General features: G+C 40.5%; 2 protein-coding genes across 7 annotated transcripts in view; one reads left to right on the top strand and one right to left on the bottom strand.

Annotated features, from left to right (window-relative positions):
- Positions 1 to 11,699, top strand: part of GSAP (gamma-secretase activating protein) — a 115,748-nt gene extending 104,049 nt beyond the window's left edge. For 4 of the 6 annotated variants that reach the window (XM_075857332.1, XM_075857331.1, XM_075857334.1 and 1 more), the window contains 5 exons: positions 612 to 731; positions 5,187 to 5,245; positions 5,575 to 5,679; positions 6,135 to 6,231; positions 7,598 to 11,699. In XM_075857332.1, the coding sequence (XP_075713447.1) occupies positions 612 to 731; positions 5,187 to 5,245; positions 5,575 to 5,679; positions 6,135 to 6,231; positions 7,598 to 7,695 (479 nt within the window). In that variant the 3' untranslated portion in view covers positions 7,696 to 11,699. Of the gene's footprint in view, positions 1 to 611; positions 732 to 5,186; positions 5,246 to 5,574; positions 5,680 to 6,134; positions 6,232 to 7,597 lie in introns of those variants that run through there. The other 2 variants (XM_075857333.1, XM_075857337.1) reach the window with 2 other exon arrangements.
- The window catches only part of CCDC146 (coiled-coil domain containing 146), a 123,913-nt gene continuing 115,584 nt past the window's right edge, over positions 11,151 to 19,479 (bottom strand). Inside the window, exons 17-19 of the mRNA XM_075857330.1 lie at positions 18,812 to 18,949; positions 16,737 to 16,985; positions 11,151 to 11,521 (exon numbers count right to left, since the gene is read on the bottom strand). Of these exons, the coding sequence (XP_075713445.1) occupies positions 11,318 to 11,521; positions 16,737 to 16,985; positions 18,812 to 18,949 (591 nt within the window). The 3' untranslated portion in view covers positions 11,151 to 11,317. The remainder of the gene's footprint in view (positions 11,522 to 16,736; positions 16,986 to 18,811; positions 18,950 to 19,479) is intronic.

Genomic DNA, 19,479 nt, shown 5'->3' with positions numbered 1-19,479 from the left:
ATGTTTATTTTTTTTACATTACTTTAGGGAAAGTTTTTTTTTTTGTTTTTTTAAATTTTACTTTATTTTATATTTTTCTTTTCCCAACTCCTCTTTAAATTTGAACTTTAACAAGCAATCATTGTATTGCTGGTACAATACACTGCAATACTTCTGTAGTGTATGGGACTTTTACCGCTCTCTTATTAATCTCTGACTTAATAGGAGGATTAAGATGGCAGACCTGGGGCCTTCATTAGGCGTCTAGCCTGCCATGACAACCATCGGCACCCCATAATCGAGTCACGGGCGTTGAGATGACTGAGGTCCCCCCTTCATTCTAGTGGCTGATGTCACGGCTGCTATTGTCCGAGAATCTAAGTGGTTAAACGACTGGGTTTGGAGTTCTCTTAGATCCCAGTCGTTACAAGAGAACTGGTTTTCAGTTGCAGAAATTAATGCAACAAATCATGGGTGTACTTCATGCGCGTTATAGACCCACAGGTACTTAAGATGCAGCATGTGATGGAATGTGCCACCATTAAAAAAAACAACAAAAAAACATACTAAAAAAACAAAGCCGTGCCTCCATAGCATTGTGTAAGTGTTTTATTTTTATTTTGTTACTTTAGGTTTCCAGACGCTGAATTTGGTTCTAGCAGTGCGCTGCCTCCCTTTAGGAAACCTACTACAGTACATAGATGCCGGAGTGCTGACCTTAACAGAAACATTTGTTGTTAAACTCCTCAAAGGTAAATTGCCTTCCTGTAGTGCGTGTTTTTAGTGTTAAACCACAGAAACAGAAAATTACTCTTAACCCCTTCCCGCACCTTGGCGTAACTGTACGTCCAGATAAGCAGTAACTTCGCGCACCTGGGCGTACAGTTACGTCCGCGCTTTAAAAGTTAACCGCCGCGCGGCGCTACAACGCAGCGGCGGTTAACTGTGCAGGGTGTCAGCCCTGCTCTCCCCGTTGCCGATCAGCGGCCTGTCGCCGCTGAAATCGGCAATTAACCCCTTCGATGCGGTGGTCGATTGCGATCACCACATCGAAGAGGTTTACAGCGGATCAGCAGCCCCCCACATGTATTTGCGGGGGCTGGCGATCCTTATCATGGCAACCAGAGGCCAAACAATGACCTCCGGGTTGCCATGTACGGAAGCCTCGGAGGATCAGCCTCCGGCCGTTCCTCCTCTGCTTCCTGTCAGTGTGACTGTCACGTCACAATGACAGTTAGAACACATTACACTACGTGTGTAGTGTAATGTGTTCCAGCAGCGATCAGAGCTGCCAGTCTAAGTGTCCCCTAGTGGGACAAGTAAAAAAAGTTAAAAAAAGATAATAAAAATGTTTTGAAAAAGTGTCAAAATCAAAGTTAGAAGTGACATAAACAAAGAATGCTTTTTTTCCTATAATAAGTCTTTTATTATAGGAAAAAAATTAACACGTTAAAAAAAGTACACATATTTAGTATCGCCGCGTTCGTAACGACCCCAACTATAAAACTGTAATATTATTTTTCCCGCACGGTGAACACCGCGAAAAAAATAAACGAAAAACAGTGCCCGAATCACAATTTTTTGGTTACCAACCCTCCCAAAATATACAATAAAAAGTGATCAAAAAGTCGCACGTACGCCAAAATGGTACCAATACAAACTACATCCCGTCCCGCAAAAAACAAGCCCTTACACCGCTTTTTTGACTGAAAAATAAAAACGTTACGGCTCTAAGAATATGGTGACACAAAAATTAATTTATTTAATAAATAAGTGATTTTATTGCACAAACGCTGCAAAACATAAAAAAATTATATACATCTGGTATCGCCGTAATCGTATCGACCCGCAGAATAAAGTATAATGGTCATTTATAGCCCAGGGTGAAGGCCATAAAAAAAACAAATAAAAAACATTGTCAGAATTGATGGTTTTTGGTCACCTTGCTTGCCAAAAAATGGAATAAAACGTGATCAAAAAAATTTCTGGTACCCCAAAATGGTACCAATGAAAACTACAGATTGTCCCGCAAAGAATAAACCCTCACACGGCTCCGGTGGAGAAAAAATAAAACCGTTCTGGCTCTCAGAATATGGCGATGCAAAATGTGTAGTGTCCAAAAGCGGATAAGATCGGGCACCATTTATAAGTGCGACACCGGCCACATATCTGCGGATTATTATTAATTTACTGCATTATTATACCATGATGTACCCCGCACAGATAACATGTACCCTGATGTACTCCGCACAGATAACATGTACCCTGATGTACTCCGCACAGATTACATATGCCCCCACATTATAAACTGAAACACCAGTAAAACCCCAAACAGAACAACTACCAAGCAAACTCTGTGCCCCAAAAGCCAAATGGCGTCCCTCCCTTCTGAGCCCTGCAGCGTGCCTAAACACCAATTTACGTCCACAGATATGGCATCGCCATACCCGGGAGAACCCGGTTAATATTTTCAGTTATTTGTCTTCAGTGGCACAAACTGGGCATAACATATAATGCACTAAAATGGCATATGAGTGGAAAATTGTAATTTTCACTCCGCACCATGCGCTGCGCATTAACCCCTGCGCGCACCATGACATAGCATGTCGTAGTGTGGGGGGTGATGTATGGAGCGTCTCACGTAAAAAATAAAGAATTTAGAACGGCAAAATCGCTGTTTTTTTGGTCACCTTGGCTCTACCTAAAAATGTAATAAAAAGTGCTCAAAAAGTTGTATGTACCAAAAAGTTGCACCAATAAAAACGACCGCTCGTCCCTCAATAAATAAGCCCTCATACCGCTCTATTGACTGAAAAATAAAAAAGTTGTGGCTCTTGGAACGCGGGGAGGAAAAAACTAAGAAGGAAAAGAAAAAAATGGATCACTCCAGAAAGGGTTAATTACTTTCTAATGAAAAACCATTTATGACCACACGTGGGGTACAGCCGTACTCGGGAGAAATTGCTTTACAAATGTTGGGGTGCTTTTTCCCCCTTTATCCTTTGTGAAATTGAAAAAAATGCAACATTTTAGTGGAAGAAATGTCGATATTCATTTTCACGGCCTAATTCTAATAAATCCTGCAAAAGACTTGTGGGGTCTAAATGCCCACTATATCCCTAGATAGATTCTTTAAGTGGTGTAATTTCCACTTTTGGGGGGTTTCCCCTGTTTTGGCCTCTCAGGGGCTTTGCAAATGCGACATGGCACCCAAAAACCATTTCAGCTAAATTTGAGCTCCAAAAGCCAAATAGCGCTCCTTCCCTTCTAAGCCTTGCTGTGGGTCCAAACAGAAGTTTATTACTACATATGGCATATTTCCGTAATCGGGAGAAATTGTTTTACAAATGTTGGGGTGCTTTTTCTCCTTTTATTCCTTGTAAAAATTAAAAATGGCTACCTTTTTTCAGAAAAAAAGTCGATTTTTACCTTTACAGAATAATTTCAATGAATTCAGCAAAACAACCGTGGTGTCAAAATGCTAACTTTACCCCTAGAAAAATTCCTTGAGGGGTGTAGTTTCCAAAATGGGGTCACTTTCCAGGGGTTTCCACTATTTTGTTCCCTCCAGTGCATTTCAAACGCGACAAGGCACTGAAAACCATTCCAGCAAAATCAGAATTTCAAAATCCAAATGGTGCTCCTTTCCTTCTGAGTCCTGCTGTGGGTCCAAACAGCAGTTTATTACCACATATGGGGTATTGCTATAATCAGGAGAAATTGCTTTACATATGTTGGGGTGTTTTTTCTCTTTTATACCTTGAAAAAATTAAAAATTTCTACGTTTTTTCAGAAAAAAGTAGATTTTCATCTTCACAAACTAATTCAAATAAATTTAGCAAAAAAACTGTGGGTTCAAAATGCTAACTATACCCCTAGATAAATTCCCTGAGGGGTGTAGTTTCCAAAATGAGGTCACTTTTGGGGGTCTTTATTGTTTTGGCCCCACAAGACCTCTTCAAACCTGACATGGTACCTAAAATATATGCTAAAAAAAGAAGGCCCCAAAATCCACTAGGTGCTCCTTTGCTTCTGAGGCCTGTGTTTCAGTCCATGACCGAACTAGGGCCACATGTGGGGTATTTCTAAAAACTGCAGAATCTGGGCAATAAATAATAAGTTAAATTTTTTGGGAAAAACCTTCTGTGGTACAGAAAAAAATGTATTACAAATGAATTTTGTATAAAAAAAATGAAATTTGTAACTTTCACCTCTACTTTGCTTTAATTCCTGTGAAACGCCTAAAGGGTTAATACACTTTCTGAATGCTGTTTTGAATACTTTGAGGGGTGCAGTTTTCAAAATGGGTGATTTATGGGGACTTTCTAATATACAAGACTCTCAAAGCCACTTCAGAACTGAACTTGTCCTTGTAAAAATCGCCTTTTGAAATTTTCTTGAAAATGAGAAATTGCTGCTAAAGTTCTAAGCCTTGTAACGTCCTAGAAAAATAAAATAATGTTCAAAAAACGATGCCAAACTAAAGTAGACATGTGGGGGATGGTAACTAGTAACTATTTTGTGTGGTATTACTATCGGTTTTACAAGCAGATACATTTAAATTTAGAAAAATGCTAATTTTTGCAATTTTTCGCTAAATTTTGGTGTTTTTCACAATTAAATACTGAATCTATCGGGCAAATTTTGCCAGTAACATAAAGTCCAATGTGTCACGAGAAAACAATCTCAGAATCGCTTGGATAGGTAAAAGCATTCCGGAGTTATTACCACATAAAGTGACACGTCAGATTTTAAAAATCGGCTTCGTCCTGAAGGCCAAAACAGGCTCAGTCCTGAAGGGGTTAAGCATGTAACGCAAGAGGTTTTAAAATCTCTAGAATGATAGATATTATCGACCGATGTCTTGCAAATTGTTATGACTAACTTTCTCAGAATTTGGTCTCAACCCTCCCATCCACCATTGTTTTCCTCTATCCCCCCCAATCCCAACCAATACCGTCATATTGTGTGAATTAGTGAATTTATATTGTAATGTATATGGTACACTTTACACTCCTTTTTTTCCATTGTATTAAAATCTAGAAAATGTGGATTTTACATAGAAGTAATTTTTTATTTTATTTTGTCCATTATTACAAAGCGTACTAAAATGTGTGGTAACGTGCCGCTTATCACTGGTTATGGAGGGTAGGAGGGTTGTCAGATTTACTTGTTTCCATGAACTTTTCATGTTGGTTTCCTACCAGAACTCGATAATGAAACAAATGAAAAACTGAAGTGTAGCATAATTCTGCGTCTTCCAGAGGTAGGTTATGAAGGTGAATGCACAATGTAGAAGAAAATAAGAGACCTGTAGTCTTCCTAGCGTAAACTGCATCAGGTATAGCAACATGCAATACTACACAACACTAATTCTCCCTTATAAAGAGGTAACTGGCCAATTTTTAAATGTCATTTTCCATTATACAAGTCTCAGTCTGGGACATGCGGCTCCAGGATTTCCTGTTTTAGCATATAAACTCACTTAGTATTCGGAAATCCTACATAAAAGATGTTGAGTTGACCCTCCCAAACACAGAACAGGAGAGAATATTCCACATTTGTCACATTTATTATTATTTTTCCTTCATGTAGAACATTTGTGAAAAGGTCCATAACTTGTGGGATCATGCCGTCAGCAATAATGTCATTGCTATGAAGTATGTGAAAAAGCTGCTCTTTAGGCTTTACCAAAGGGAGGTGAGTATAAGAATACTGTCCTAGTCTTTAAAGGGCTCCCAATGAAATGCTCCTTTACCAGCGTTTCTGGAATATCAGCTGCTGAAGAAATCTGGCTGAGAAGTACAATATAATATGGAAGGAGAAAACCATCCCAATGTCTAATTAAAAAACATCAGATTTTCTATTAACATTATATTTTAGGCCTCCTTCCTGAAGGTTCAATGGCCATCTGATTATCAAAAATATTTGGTAGTCCTCCACCAATCTGGTCCCATTGATGTTGCATTAAAGAAAGTTTACTTATTATATGTATATATTATGTAGATTTGGTGTTATAATGTGATAACGTTTAGTTCTATAGTAAAACAAAGAACATTTCTTTAAATAAATGGAGCTGCTTAGTGATGTATAGATGGTATTGTCAACTTAGTTCACTAAAATGTTTCAAGTCTGTAATATTTCTTTCTGTGCAGGTTACTCGGCAATCTCCAACTGATCGGTCTCCACTGTACATTAACTTTCTACCACTTAATTATTTAATAATGATCCTATCAGACGTGGAAGATAGAGGTATATTTGATATATTCTGTGATAATCTTAGATCTTCTTTAAACTTCACCATATACCATTTATTATTTTAGATGTTTTTTTTCAGGACAACCGTAGCTGTCCATGTGGCTTATTAGGACATATGGACATTATAGAGGCGGTCCCCCCCGCACCCCCACCCCATGTGCCAGTACGGAGAGCCTGGCTCCGGCGAGTCCATGCATTACAAGGACAGCCATTCTCCATGAAATGTTACATTTTTCCTGTAGCGGCGGGTGCAGTGAAAGGTGTATACCTAGCCGCAGGTTCCCCCAGCAATAACAGCTGTTTGCTCAGGTTGAGAGTAGCCAGACTCACCTTGCCTCATTTTTAAAAGGTGTTGTCTGGTCATGGGACACAAATCCAAAGTCAAATGTCCTTCACAGGAAAAAGGCTCAGTTATTGTGGAATCTGGTGGTGATGGGTAACAACCCAGGTTGAGGAAATTCAATTCGGTCTGTGCATGGATGTACCCAATTATCTGCAATTCTAGTACACCACGGCCAACATTGTTCTATATTTTTCTTTGTTGCAACCGGATACTCCACTTGGTGAGGGGATTAGTATTATTTTGCGCAAAAATGAAGAGCGAACCAGTTTAGGACAGAAAGGGGTGACTTCATTTGCATTGATATTCCATCAAGTGTTACAGCCTCATAGCTCTGCATCTGGTGCCTTCATATCATATCATATGATAGACATATTTTGCCTCTACCACTTTGTTTTAGTGGCTGAAATTGTATTGCCTGTCTGCTATTCTCCATTTGGCTCCCTTTTCCCTTATGTTCTATCACTTGTTGGATCATAAGAGGTCCACAACTAAAGTTGTGAAAAGTGCAGAGATAAACGGCATATCTGCCAAAATGCTACCCCCTCGGCAGTCGGGGTAGGGTGCTTTCTGAGGCAAAGTTCTCTCCTTGCATCATGGAAGGCAGACCTCTCACTGCACAGGAAATTCTTTGCCCATTATCACTGTTAGGGTATGTTCACACTGCTTATTTTCGGGCCGTAAACGCCCTAAAAACGTGTGGAGGCGTTCTGCTTCCCATTTGCATCTGTCCATTGATCTCAATGGGAAAAACTGCGTTCTGTTCCGATGGGGCTTTTTTTACGTGGCCGCTTTTTAAAACGGCCGCGAAAAACAAGTGCATGTCACTTCTTCAGCCGTTTTTCATAAACTCTATAGAAAAACAGCTCCAAAAACGGCCGTGAAAAACGCGAAAAACCGCTCCGTATTTTCAGACGTTTTTTGTTAAGCGTGTGAACATTCCCTGACCATCAAAACTTAATCCCAATGATCAACTTCTATGATCTATATTTATAATCTTCTTTTTTTCTACTATTTCAGCATTAAACCCTTTTGAGGAAGATAACATAGATGCCACATTTCTAGAAGAGATTGCCTTAAAACGAACAGCAGATCTACTACGCCTACAGCAATGCTAGAAATTCAATCCATACTCTGTAAATGTAACTTTTGTTTTTATATCTGTCTGTACATTTCTGTGGCATGCATAAAGATGACCGCCATAGTTCCTGTAACAATTCTGTTGAAATCATGTTGTGTAAAACTGAAATTTAGTTCTTTAAATGTAGGTACTTTTTATGCCTGTGACGTTCCCTATTGTGGTCAGTCCTCTGTTTGTTTGCAGCTGAAATATATTTGGTTCCCAAGGTGATGGTAACAAGAGATTTCTAATATTGGCAGGATATTGGTTTTAATCGGCAAGTTGAAACCAGAATTGTGCCAGTAGTATAAAAAACTTAGAATATTTATTCCTCATAGGAATTGTGTATTGATATATGAATTGGCAAATAGTTTTGCTCAGAAAATGTTTACAAATCTAGATACCGCTTTTACATTTTTAAATAACTATAGTTCTCTGCTAGGCTGTAAAATGCAGAGTAATAAAGGAATGAAATATTGCTGTTTTGCTTTGTTTAAAATGTACCTACAGTTACAAGAAACCAGCAACATCACGATGTGCAGATCTACTTCATAAGGCTGGATTGCTCCGGTCTACTAACTAGAATGAATCTCGGCTGCCAAAAGTGGGCAGATCTATATGACTTCTGTTTCGGTTAATAGGAGCTGTATACTGCTCTATATTGCCTTTAGTAGTGCTGAAAAGTTTGTATGTAGGGAAGCATAAAAGGACCTCTCAGTACTACAAAAAATCACGCAATGCAGCCTTATGTGTACTGGAGAACTACTTCAAATTGTTGATTCTGCTGGGAACGTTGGGTATAATTTAACTTCTGCCTAAAGCAATTTTCCATCTTCATTCTTGATTTTTACAGATTTAAAGGGGTATGCCCAACTTAGACATTTATGGCATATCCACAGGCCCCGTCTCCATTAGTCCTCGTCTGGAATCATCAGCTTGCAGCTGCCGCACCAGATAAAATGTGATTTTGGTGAACCCCGTTCCCTATATAGATGTGGGTCCCAGACCTGGACCATCTATCAAACATTTATGGCATATTTACAAGATATGCAATTCATGTCTAAGTTGGGAAAACCCCTTAAATTATTTTAGAATAGAGATTATTGATCAGCCAATATGAATTGTTATACCTTCTATTAATGAATACATTATGATCAGCAGAGAACGGACATCCATGACCCATTATTGCGCAAGATCACTGTGACCTTTCCAGCAAGAAAATGGTGGACCTGTATGTGTTTGCAATGAAGCATTCACAAATCCTACAATATATGTAGTCTGGTTTATTGGGTTTTCCACCTGCAGATTCTGTGCATTTGGTCATTGTTCAGTTTTGTTCATTTCTATTGACTACATTGGAAGTTGCTCTGAAGTTGATACATTGACACACCGATTCACACAACAAGTTCTGTAACTGTAAATTACAACTTGTTCAGTCCAGTCCATGAACGGAGATTTTGCAGGACATTTACTCATGCACATTCATACAGCAGTCAGTGTTGTGCTTATTTTTTACATGCAAAGTCTCATCATGAGGACCGGATTGGAATTTACTGTGATTTACAGAAGTACATTACCTGTCGTGTTCACTTATGATTAGATCTTCAAAATAGTGAAGAATATCTTTGTTGTATGTGGATGGAATAAAGTAGACATGCAAGAGACCAAGTTCAATTTGCATTGCATTAATGTTTATATTTTTCTCTGGACAGGATCTTGCCACGATGATCAATATCTGACACTCTGCTAAATCTAGTCAAGTGTTATAATTCAGAAAAAAATAACTTTGGATGCATAATTACTCTGTATTTATATATTTGGAAGGCAGACATAAAAGTATTTTTGAGTGTTCTGTAATGCTGACTTCTGGGGTGAACGATTTTACTGACACCTATGACAGATTGTGCTGCAGGCATGGTCATTGTGCAGTCCATCCCTATTTATGAGAAAAGAAAAGCACTAGCTGTATTGTTTTCTGACATGTACAGTATGAATCTTGTCCCACTTGTTGTATAGGGTAAAAAAATAAATTAAAAAAATTGCACGGTGAAGCGGTTTTAAAGAGGATCTGTCCTCTCTCCTGACATGTCTGCTTTAATACATATTTGCATTTCACATAAAATAACCCTTCTGGAGCATCTTTTCTTAGACATCGGTGTTCCTCTGTTATTCCTCTGGAAATGTACAAGTTGGCAACTGGTTGTTACCATTCCCCATATCAATGGGGCGTGTCCCTACCTAGGCTGACACTGTCCAATCAGGGCTGGCACTTTCAGACTGTGTGGACACGCCCTATTAACAATGGGAATGGTGACTCCCAGTTGTAATCTATATACATTTCCAGAGGAATAATAGAGGATTGACACACCGCAGAGTTCTAAGAAAAGATGCTCCAGAATTTTGTTTTCGCATATACTTGCATTTCTTATAAATGACATTTCAGGAGAGATTTTACTTAACATTGTGTAACTGAACAGAAACCCCAGAGAACTGAGGCGAGTGATGGTACTTCTACATCTGTGCGAATATTGAAGTCCTATAGAATTGTTCTGCTGCTGTATGTCCATTATTTTCTCCATGCAGAGGTTTCTACAGAATTGTAGTTATTTATTGAATGTCCCTTTATATGTCTGTCCTGCTTGCACGCATACATCATATGCACAAACATGGCTCCAGTGTTGGCTAGCAGTGTATATAAAGAGCGTGGTCCGTAACATGTAAATAAAACACAGGCCGTGTACTTCATACAATTTTATTCAATAATGTCACAAGAAGGATGCAGAAATTGCCCAATTCCAGGAATACGTTGTGGCTTGTCCATAGTTTCAACAGCAATTCCTATTCCTACTTTGGTCTGCATTATTATTTGCTGTTTGTCATGCAGTAAAGAAAACTAGGACTGCAGACCATGAACCTAAAGTCACAACCACTGATGTCATGTTCCTAAGCCTAGAACGAAGATTAGGTATTTCAATTTAATGCTTTCATTACTCCATCCTGATCTCAGATAAAGGCCATGAATACAAGCATTTAGGCACTTTAAAAAAAAAAATGTAAATCAAACCTGATGCTGCACTTTATACATAAACAAAATTAATCTTCAGCGTGGAATCGCTCTTTATAGGGATTCTGTCAGTTTTGAGGCCTCAAAATGACTGACAACGTGATATAGGGGAGGGGGAGAGCATTGTAAATAGACCTTTTTGCTTTGGTCATGCGAGTCAATGTTTGTCCCCCGTTGTGGCCTCACTGCACGCTGCCAGCCCTGCCCCATTGCTCTGATGGATCTAGCGGTCTCCTGATTGGCTGCTAGAGCCGTCACTCAGAGCAGAGAGTGGCACTTGCGACCGCTGTGTTGGGGGACTTAAACGTCGGTCATGCAAGAGAAAAAAGGTAACATTACAATACCCTCCTCCTCAAACTGCTGACGGATTTCCTTTTACGCACTCAGAAATATGGGCTAAACATGAAGCTGACCTCCTTCGACTGGTTACACAGAAAAGTCTGCAAGAGACCGGTAGAGGTCACTATATTGACCGCTACAAGGAATAGTATTTAGTTTAGGGTCACTTTTAGTGTTCTTGTGCCAATATATAATGGTTGTGGTGTGATGGCCATTGTTAGATTTCAATTGGCTTTATCAGCGGCTTTCTAATGTGCCTCATGTTTGAACAAGGTTCACTGGGTTTGAACGGCGCTAAAGCCCCATAAGGCCGAGGCAAAGGAAGGAGATTTTCATCTTGTGGTATGTAGGCGTTAGGCCGTTGCTCAGCTGTTGTATAAGTGCCATTTGGCAATATGTGATGCTCCTCTTCTTCTTCAGCCTGCAGTAGACGAAAGGAAAAATAAGCCTTGGTTTTACTCTATTGTTGCATCATCTAATATGTTTATATGCTAATAACTTAGAATGTTATACATGTGATCCGTGTGTAAAGGATGAAATATTGTAATTGTTTCTAAACTTATGTCAATTAAATGTAATTTGCTAAATAAAAATATAATAAAAGGGATCATAATGTACAGTGGTTTGTCTTTAAAAATAGCATTTGACTGTATTTGAAAGTAAGAATTTGCCTTGTTTATGTTCAATGGTACATCAGACAGACTTGGGATGCATAGCGGTTATTTAGAAAGTATGCCTCCTGAATTTGGCAGAATGGAAAGATAAAGGTTTCATGTTGTGCATATAAACGGTTTCAAGAAAAACAAAGGTGTGAATTTTATCAACAGTTGTATGCCAGCATCATGGCAAAATGTGTGACTTTTTTCCGTTTTACGCCACCTTTATCACTTTTAAAAACTGTGGGTGGAGCTTATCTTAAGGGGGCAAATCCATTATAATTTACGCCAGAAAATTACAGTGAAAATCTTTCCTGTTCTGGTGCACTGACAGCCAGAGATCCGCCTAATTTATGAAGTGGTGCGTGCCTCTTAACCCCCTTCCCGCTACAGCCACTTTTGACCTTCCTGACAGCCTTATTTTTAAATTTGACATGTGACTTTGGGGTAATAACTTTGGAATGCTTTTACCTATCTGAGCAATTCTGAGATTGGTTTCCCCTGACATATTTGGTCGATACATTCAGCGTTTGTTTGTGAAAAACATCAAAATTTAGATAGAATTTGCAAATTCCACACAAAATAGTTACTAGTTAATATTTACCATAGGTCTACTTTATGTTGGCATTGTTTTTTGAACATCCTTTTATTTTTCTAGGACATAACACAGCTTAAGTTTTTAGCAAAAATTTCTAAGAATTTCAAAAGCCATTTTTTTTTTTTTTAAGGGACCAGTTCCGTTTTGAAGTGCCTTCAGGAGCGTATATATTAGAATCCCCATAAATCACCCCATTTTAATAACTGCACCACTCAAAGTATTCAAAACCGTATCTAAAGTTTCTTAACCTTTTAGGCGCTTCACATGAATTAAAGCAAAGTAGAGGTGAAACTTAAATTTCAGTTTTTTCTTTTTGTAAAAATTACATTTTAATCCATATTTTCTGTAATAATGAAGGTTTTACCAGGGAAACACATCAATATTTATTGCAGAGATTCCGCAGTTTTTAGAAATATCCCACATGTGATCCTAGTGTGCTTCTGAGGCCTGTGCTTCAGTCCAGTAGCAAAGGAGAACTTAGTGGATTTTGTGGCCTTATTATTAAACGGGCACAGGGCGCATCAATCCAGCAGGTGGAAGGGGGCGCTGCGCTGGCTCCCTTCTCCTGCTTGTATTTCAGAAGCGCCCGGGCCTGGCAACTCAGCATCTGCCTTTCCGCCCGGGCACTTCTCTGTGGCGTCACTACCGCTGTAGCAGCCATAGTGGTGACACCGGGCATGAGGGCGCCCGTGCCGCCAGGACGGAGCGAGCCCCCATGGCCATCGGGGCCGCTACAGCGGTAGCGACACCACTATAGCAGAGCAGGGAGGTCTCTTCCTGCTCTATCTACTAGCGCTACTGTAGCTCCCTGAAGGAGCGAAATCCCCGTGTGGTAGAGGATTCCACTCCTGGACAGAGCGCTTTATGTCTCTGTCCATATATGGACAGAGACATCAGGGGCAACTCCTGAAGCGGAATCCCTGTCCACCGCATTGCCGACGCTGTGATCGGGGATTCTACTCCAGGAGCAGTGAGTGACGTCACTGTCCATAAATGGACACGGACGACAGGGGCTTCTCCTGGAGTGGAATCTCCAGTCACAGCATTGGCAATGCTGTGGATGGGGATTCCGCTTCAGGAGTTGCCCCTGATGTCACTGTCCATATATGGACAGAGACATCAAGCGGAGCATTCCGGGAGCGGAATCCCCGGCCACGGGGATTCCGCTTCTTCAGGGAGCTACAGTGGCGCTACCTACCAGGGGGCTGTGTGGCGCTACCTACCAGGGGGCTGTGTGGCGCTACCTACCAGGGGGCTGTGTGGCGCTACCTACCAGGGGGCTGTGTGGCGCTACCTACCAGGGGGCTGTGTGGCGCTACCTACCAGGGGGCTGTGTGGCGCTACCTACCAGGGGGCATCTGTGAGTGGCGGGCTGATGGTCATTTTGCTGTGAGTGGCGGGCTGATGGTCATTTTGCTGTGAGTGGCGGGCTGATGGTCATTTTGCTGTGAGTGGCGGGCTGATGGTCATTTTGCTGTGAGTGGCGGGCTGGTGGTCATTTTACTGTGAGTGGCGGGCTGATGGTCATTTTATTGTGAGTGGCGAGCTGATGGTCATTTTACGGTGAGTGGCGGGCTGATGGTCATTTTACGGTGAGTGGCGGGCTGATGGTCATTTTACGGTGAGTGGCGGGCTGATGGTCATTTTACGGTGAGTGGCGGGCTGATGGTCATTTTACGGTGAGTGGCGGGCTGATGGTCATTTTACGGTGAGTGGCGGGCTGATGGTCATTTTACGGTGAGTGGCGGGCTGATGGTCATTTTACTGTGAGTGGCGGGCTGATGGTCATTTTACTGTGAGTGGCGGGCTGATGGTCATTTTACTGTGAGTGGCGGGCTGATAGTCTTGAAGTGGTTTCCACCTCTGAGCTCGAACTGAAATTAATAGGAGGTAGAAAATACCTGCGGCGCTCGTTCTGAGTGCTTTTTTTGCCTGCGTCTTTTGAATTAGCTTCAACGGCTTAAAAAAAAGTCAAACAACGCTGTCCATTCAAAGTCTGCTTCAAAATTGCTGAGGGCATTTCCTTAAGCGGTCTAATTTCCCAAATTCTGTCACTTTTAGGGGATTTCCACTGTTTTGGCACCGCAAGAGCTCTTCAAACCTGACATGGAGCCAAAAATATTTTCTAATAAAAAGGAGGCCCCAAAATCCACTAGGTGTACTTTGCCTCTGAGGCCTGTGCTTCAGTCCATTAGCACACTAGGACTGCGTGTGGGATATTTCTAAAAACTGCAGAATCTGGGCAATAGATATTGAGTTGCATTTCTCTGGTATAACTTTGTTACAAAAAAAATGGATGTATTTCTGCAAATAATATAATTTGCTTTATTACCTGTGAAACGTCTAAAGGGTTAAGAAACTTTCTAAATGCTGTTCTGAATACTTTGAGGGGTGAAGTTTTTAATATAGGGTGACTTATACATTAGCAAGCCCCAATGAGGCCCTCAAAGCCACTTGACAACTGAACTGGCCCCTGTAAAAATAGCCTTTTGACATTTTCTTGAAAATGTGAGAAATAGCTGCTAAAGTTCTAAGCCTTGTGACAACATAGAAAAATAAAAGGATGTTCAAAAAACGATGCCAATCTAAAGTAGACTTGTGGGGGTGTTAATTAGCAACAATTTTGTGTGGTATATCTGCCTGTCTTACAAGCAGATACATTTAAATTTAGAAAAATGCAAATTTTTGCAATTTTTCGCTACATTTTGGTGTTTTTCACAATTAAATACTGAATGTATCGAGCAAATGTTGCCAGTAACAAAGTCCAATGTGTCACGAGAAAACAATCTCCGGAATGCTTTTACCTATCCAAGCAATTCTAAGTCATTACCACATAAAGTGACACATGTCAGATTCGAAAAATGAGGCTCTGTCCGGGCAGAGCCTAATCTGCTACTGTACTTGGCAGACCAGGAGGCTATTGTTAGGCCTCTAGTTTCCTTAGCAGCCATCGTGGGGATGCCGATCGGCTACAAACCCCTTAGATGCCGCGATCACATTTGACTCCAGCCTCTAAGGGGTTAATGGCAGGGATTGGAGCCATCTCTGGTCCCTGCCGTTACAGCAGGGTGTCAGCTGTAACTGCTTCTGAACCCGTGCCATCTGTTTGTCTTAAGTATATAACATATTGCGGGAAGCACTAGCTTTCCATGACTTATACGTGCAACAAATGTCGGGAAGGGGTTAATAAACTAGGCGCACTCCAGAGCTCTTTAGATTAAAACTGGCATGTAAAACGCATAACAAATTCCCCCCTAGGAGTTGCCCATAGCTTCACTTCTCTCCTACACACCGCAGAGACCTTTTGAGGATAAACTTTGTAGTTACAGCTCAATTTAGTATGAGCCTCATTACTCTGGCTTTTAAAAGAGGTTTTTCCCTGTTTTTAGGATTGGTGAATATGCCAGAAGACATTCCTTGGAAAACCTCTTTAAGGCTGGGTTTACATGGGTCGGATATGCTGCGTAAAAATCACGCAGTGTATCCAACCTGGAATCCGCAGCACCTTTCGTCCGAAGAATCGCACCACGTAGTGGTGCTTTTCTTTGGACGGAATTTCCTCTGCGTAAAAAAAGCGCTCATACTTACCCCCTCCCTCCTTTGACGTCCGTTCCGGCCTCCTACAATGGCGTTGCAGGCCATGTGACGCTGCTGCCTGTGATTGGCTGCAGCAGTCACACGGGATGAAATGTCATCCCAGGAGGCCGGACTGCAAGAACGAGGGCGTTCTGGGTAAGTATGACAATTACCTATTTTTTTTCGGACTTGCGATTTTTGTGGCGTAATCGTTGCGATTACGACGCAAAAGTTGCAACCGTTGGCTTTTTGTTGCAGGTTTTGCATCCCATTGAATTCAATGTGGAAAATCTGCAACAGAAAATCAACGAAAATGCAACATAAGTTGACATGCTGCGGAGTTATATTCTGCACCTCAGGTCAATTTATTAACGTTTACGCTGCCTTTTTTTTCCTGCAGCGTGGGCATGACATCTCATCCACTTTGCTGCTACTGTAAATGCTGCAGAATTTCTACACACAATTCCGTTGTGGAAATTCTGCAGCGTTTTGGCTACGTGGGAACACGGCCTAAAGCAATATTCATCCGTGGTAGATTTGTTGTGGATTCTGTGCCAAAAATATGCAATAACATACACTACAATACATATGTACAAATCGGTAAACATCAATGCTGATGTTAGGACATGCTGCAGGTTTTAAATGTGCAGCATGCCCATTATGATGGGATTTACATGCAGATTTTATGCAGCAAATCCTCAAGCTGCAAAATTTGTGAACTTCACTTGAGTAGGATTTCATTCAATATTAGGATAAGATAGTTGATCATCATTGAGATAAGTAAAGGTTTTCCACTAGAACCTTACCCTAGCTTTCTCTTCTTTCTCAAGTTGGCGTCTAAGGTCTTTACGCAGCAGATGCTTCCATTCGTGTTCAGTTTCTTCACTAGGTGGCAGCCCTTGCTCCATTCTGGTGTAGCACCTATGCACAAACTTCTCCTTATCTCTCGCTTCCTGCTGCAGCTTTATGTAATTGGCTTGTTGCATTGAGAGCTCCGCGATGCAGGACATCAGTTTACGAGTGGCGTCTTTAATTTTCTTTTGAAGCTCATTCATCTAACAAAATATTGACAGCCCAGGACATAAAAAAAATGTCAGTACTTTTGTCTAAATCTGCTGGTTTTAAAGGGGTTTTCCACTACCGGACAACTCATGACCTATCCACCGGACCCTGCACCGAACAGCTGCTCCGACAGCCTGCGGGCACCGGATGTCATTGCACAGTACGGAGCCGGAAGCAGTTGGCTCCGTACACTGCATAGTGGCCGTACTGCAGAACTGCAGCTCTGCTCCTATTCACTTGAATAGGAGCAATACTGCAGCTCGGCCGCTATTCTGTGACCGAAGCATCTACTTCCAGTATGGACGTCTGGTAGCCGGAGCAGCTGATCGGTGCGGGGTCCGGGTGTCGGACCCACACCGATCATACACTGATGAATATGTCATCGGTTGTCTGATAGTGTACAACCCCATTAATATTTCCAACCTACTGCTTGCTAATGCTAGAACAAATATGTAAAAACAAATCTGAAGATTAGAAATATTCTAGATCTTGGGCTTCTATTTCTCACATTGTGAACTTGCTTTTCTATTACTTTAAATCCCTCACATTAAAAAGTTTGACTAAAACCGTTCAAAGAAATGTTTAGCACAATGCCTTCCTATACTATATAAAAGAACTGGAAAAATTTGTTCTTATTTAAAGATGGATCTGAATTTCTAGACCAAGAGTTAAATTATAGGGTATGTCACGATTACAAAATTAAGGTTGTTCAAGAAACATCCGTGCGGTAAATCAATGCAATATAAATAGCAATATTCGATCTAATTCAAGTTTGACAGAATTGGAGCAATCACATTAACAACACCATGTTCTACTATAGGTTCTGGTCAATATTATGTCTAATATTTTCAATAGTATAACAATGCTACACCCTGCCCTGAACCAATGTCCGCATGTGTACTGTCTGTCAGACCGTGTGTGATAGACTGTACTGTATACAAAACGATAATCGGAACTACAACAGACGCATCCTGGGAAGTTTGTGGCGATTTACGCTAAGGCTGGTAATAAGGGGTTAATGACCAGATACTTGTTAGCAATTTTCTGCGAATGCCAATTGAATGGCTTTCCATTGTTCCTTTTTTTTCCTCCTCATGATTGGGCTTTATTATAAACGAAATAAAAATATATAATAAGAATTATTGGGTTACAATGTCACCCCAAAAGCAGAAAGGACATTGGGGACAGTATTTGTTGTTATCTCTAATTGGAGCTAAAATAGAAGCCACAGCTACAGGTCCAACACCAAACTTCCCCAATATGATCTTCTAACATGTATCTCCCACTATGGATTTTTACTGGATATACCCCTTTTAATGGCAACTGTAAAGAAAAACAAACACTTGCAAAATATTATTTCTCAGCAAACTAGTTATTTATGTCTTAAAACATATTTATTTTATAAACAAGTTTTTACTGGAGGAAATCTGGAATCGCTGGCAATACTTGTGGGGACAATGGTCTAAATTTTTTTTTTGAAATTGTATATTGTAATTTTTTTTAAATTAGACCGTTAAAAAAAAAAAATATATATATAAATTTCTTCCATTTCTGTTTTGTCTTTGTGTTCCGACTTAGGCCCTGTTCACATGAAGTTTTTTTGCGGTAGAAAAAAATTCCTTCAGGAAATAATGAAATCGTACAAATAATGTGACCGTAAGGTTGTGCATACGTGTATACTGTCCTCCCTTTTTTTTTGTATTATTGTTATTCTTGGAATGTTAGTTCTTCTGCACACTTTCTTATACGTTTGACTTGGGGTGGTGCTCTCCTATCTCTTTTCTTATGCCAAGTTTTCATCTTTTATAATTACACAAACCTTTTTGGCAAGAACTAGTGTGTCCACCTTGCCATTCTCTGCTTTAATGCGTATTCTCTCTGAAAGTCTGGAAACTTGTTCGTAGAGAAAGTCCTTCTCCAGTAAATGCTCCTCCTTCTCCGTCAGGCGCAGTTCTAGCTGAATTCGAAACATTGGTGTTAATCGACCCCATCAAATCCATCTTCAGTGAACTTCCAGATTCTATTAAAAACTTTATTAAATCTGTCACCTACTTTACAATGTTTTATTTTTCCAGTGTAAATTTAAAGAGGCTCTGTCACCAGATTATAAGTGCCCTATCTCCTACATAATCTGATCGGCGCTGTAATGTAGATAACAACAGTGGTTTTTATTTTGAAAAACGATTATTTTTGAGCAAGTTATGAGAAGTTTTACATTTATGCTAATTCGTTTCTTAATGACCAACTGGGTGTTGTACAGAGGAGTGTATGAGGCAGACCAATCAGTGACCAATCAGCAACCAATCAGCGTCATACACTTCTCATTGTTACAGTGTGATTGTGCAGTGAAAGAAGCTGGGCTGGAATGAAGAGAATTGTATGACGCTGATTGGTCGTTGATTGGTCAGCGTCATACACTCCTCTGTATAACACCCAGTTGGTAAAAAGTAAAAACACGCCCAGTTGTCTATTAAGAAACGAATTAGC

This window comes from Rhinoderma darwinii, chromosome 3 (assembly GCF_050947455.1).
Source record: "Rhinoderma darwinii isolate aRhiDar2 chromosome 3, aRhiDar2.hap1, whole genome shotgun sequence".
Lineage (NCBI taxonomy): Eukaryota > Metazoa > Chordata > Amphibia > Anura > Rhinodermatidae > Rhinoderma > Rhinoderma darwinii.
This window is presented reverse-complemented; position numbering and strand designations above follow the sequence as displayed.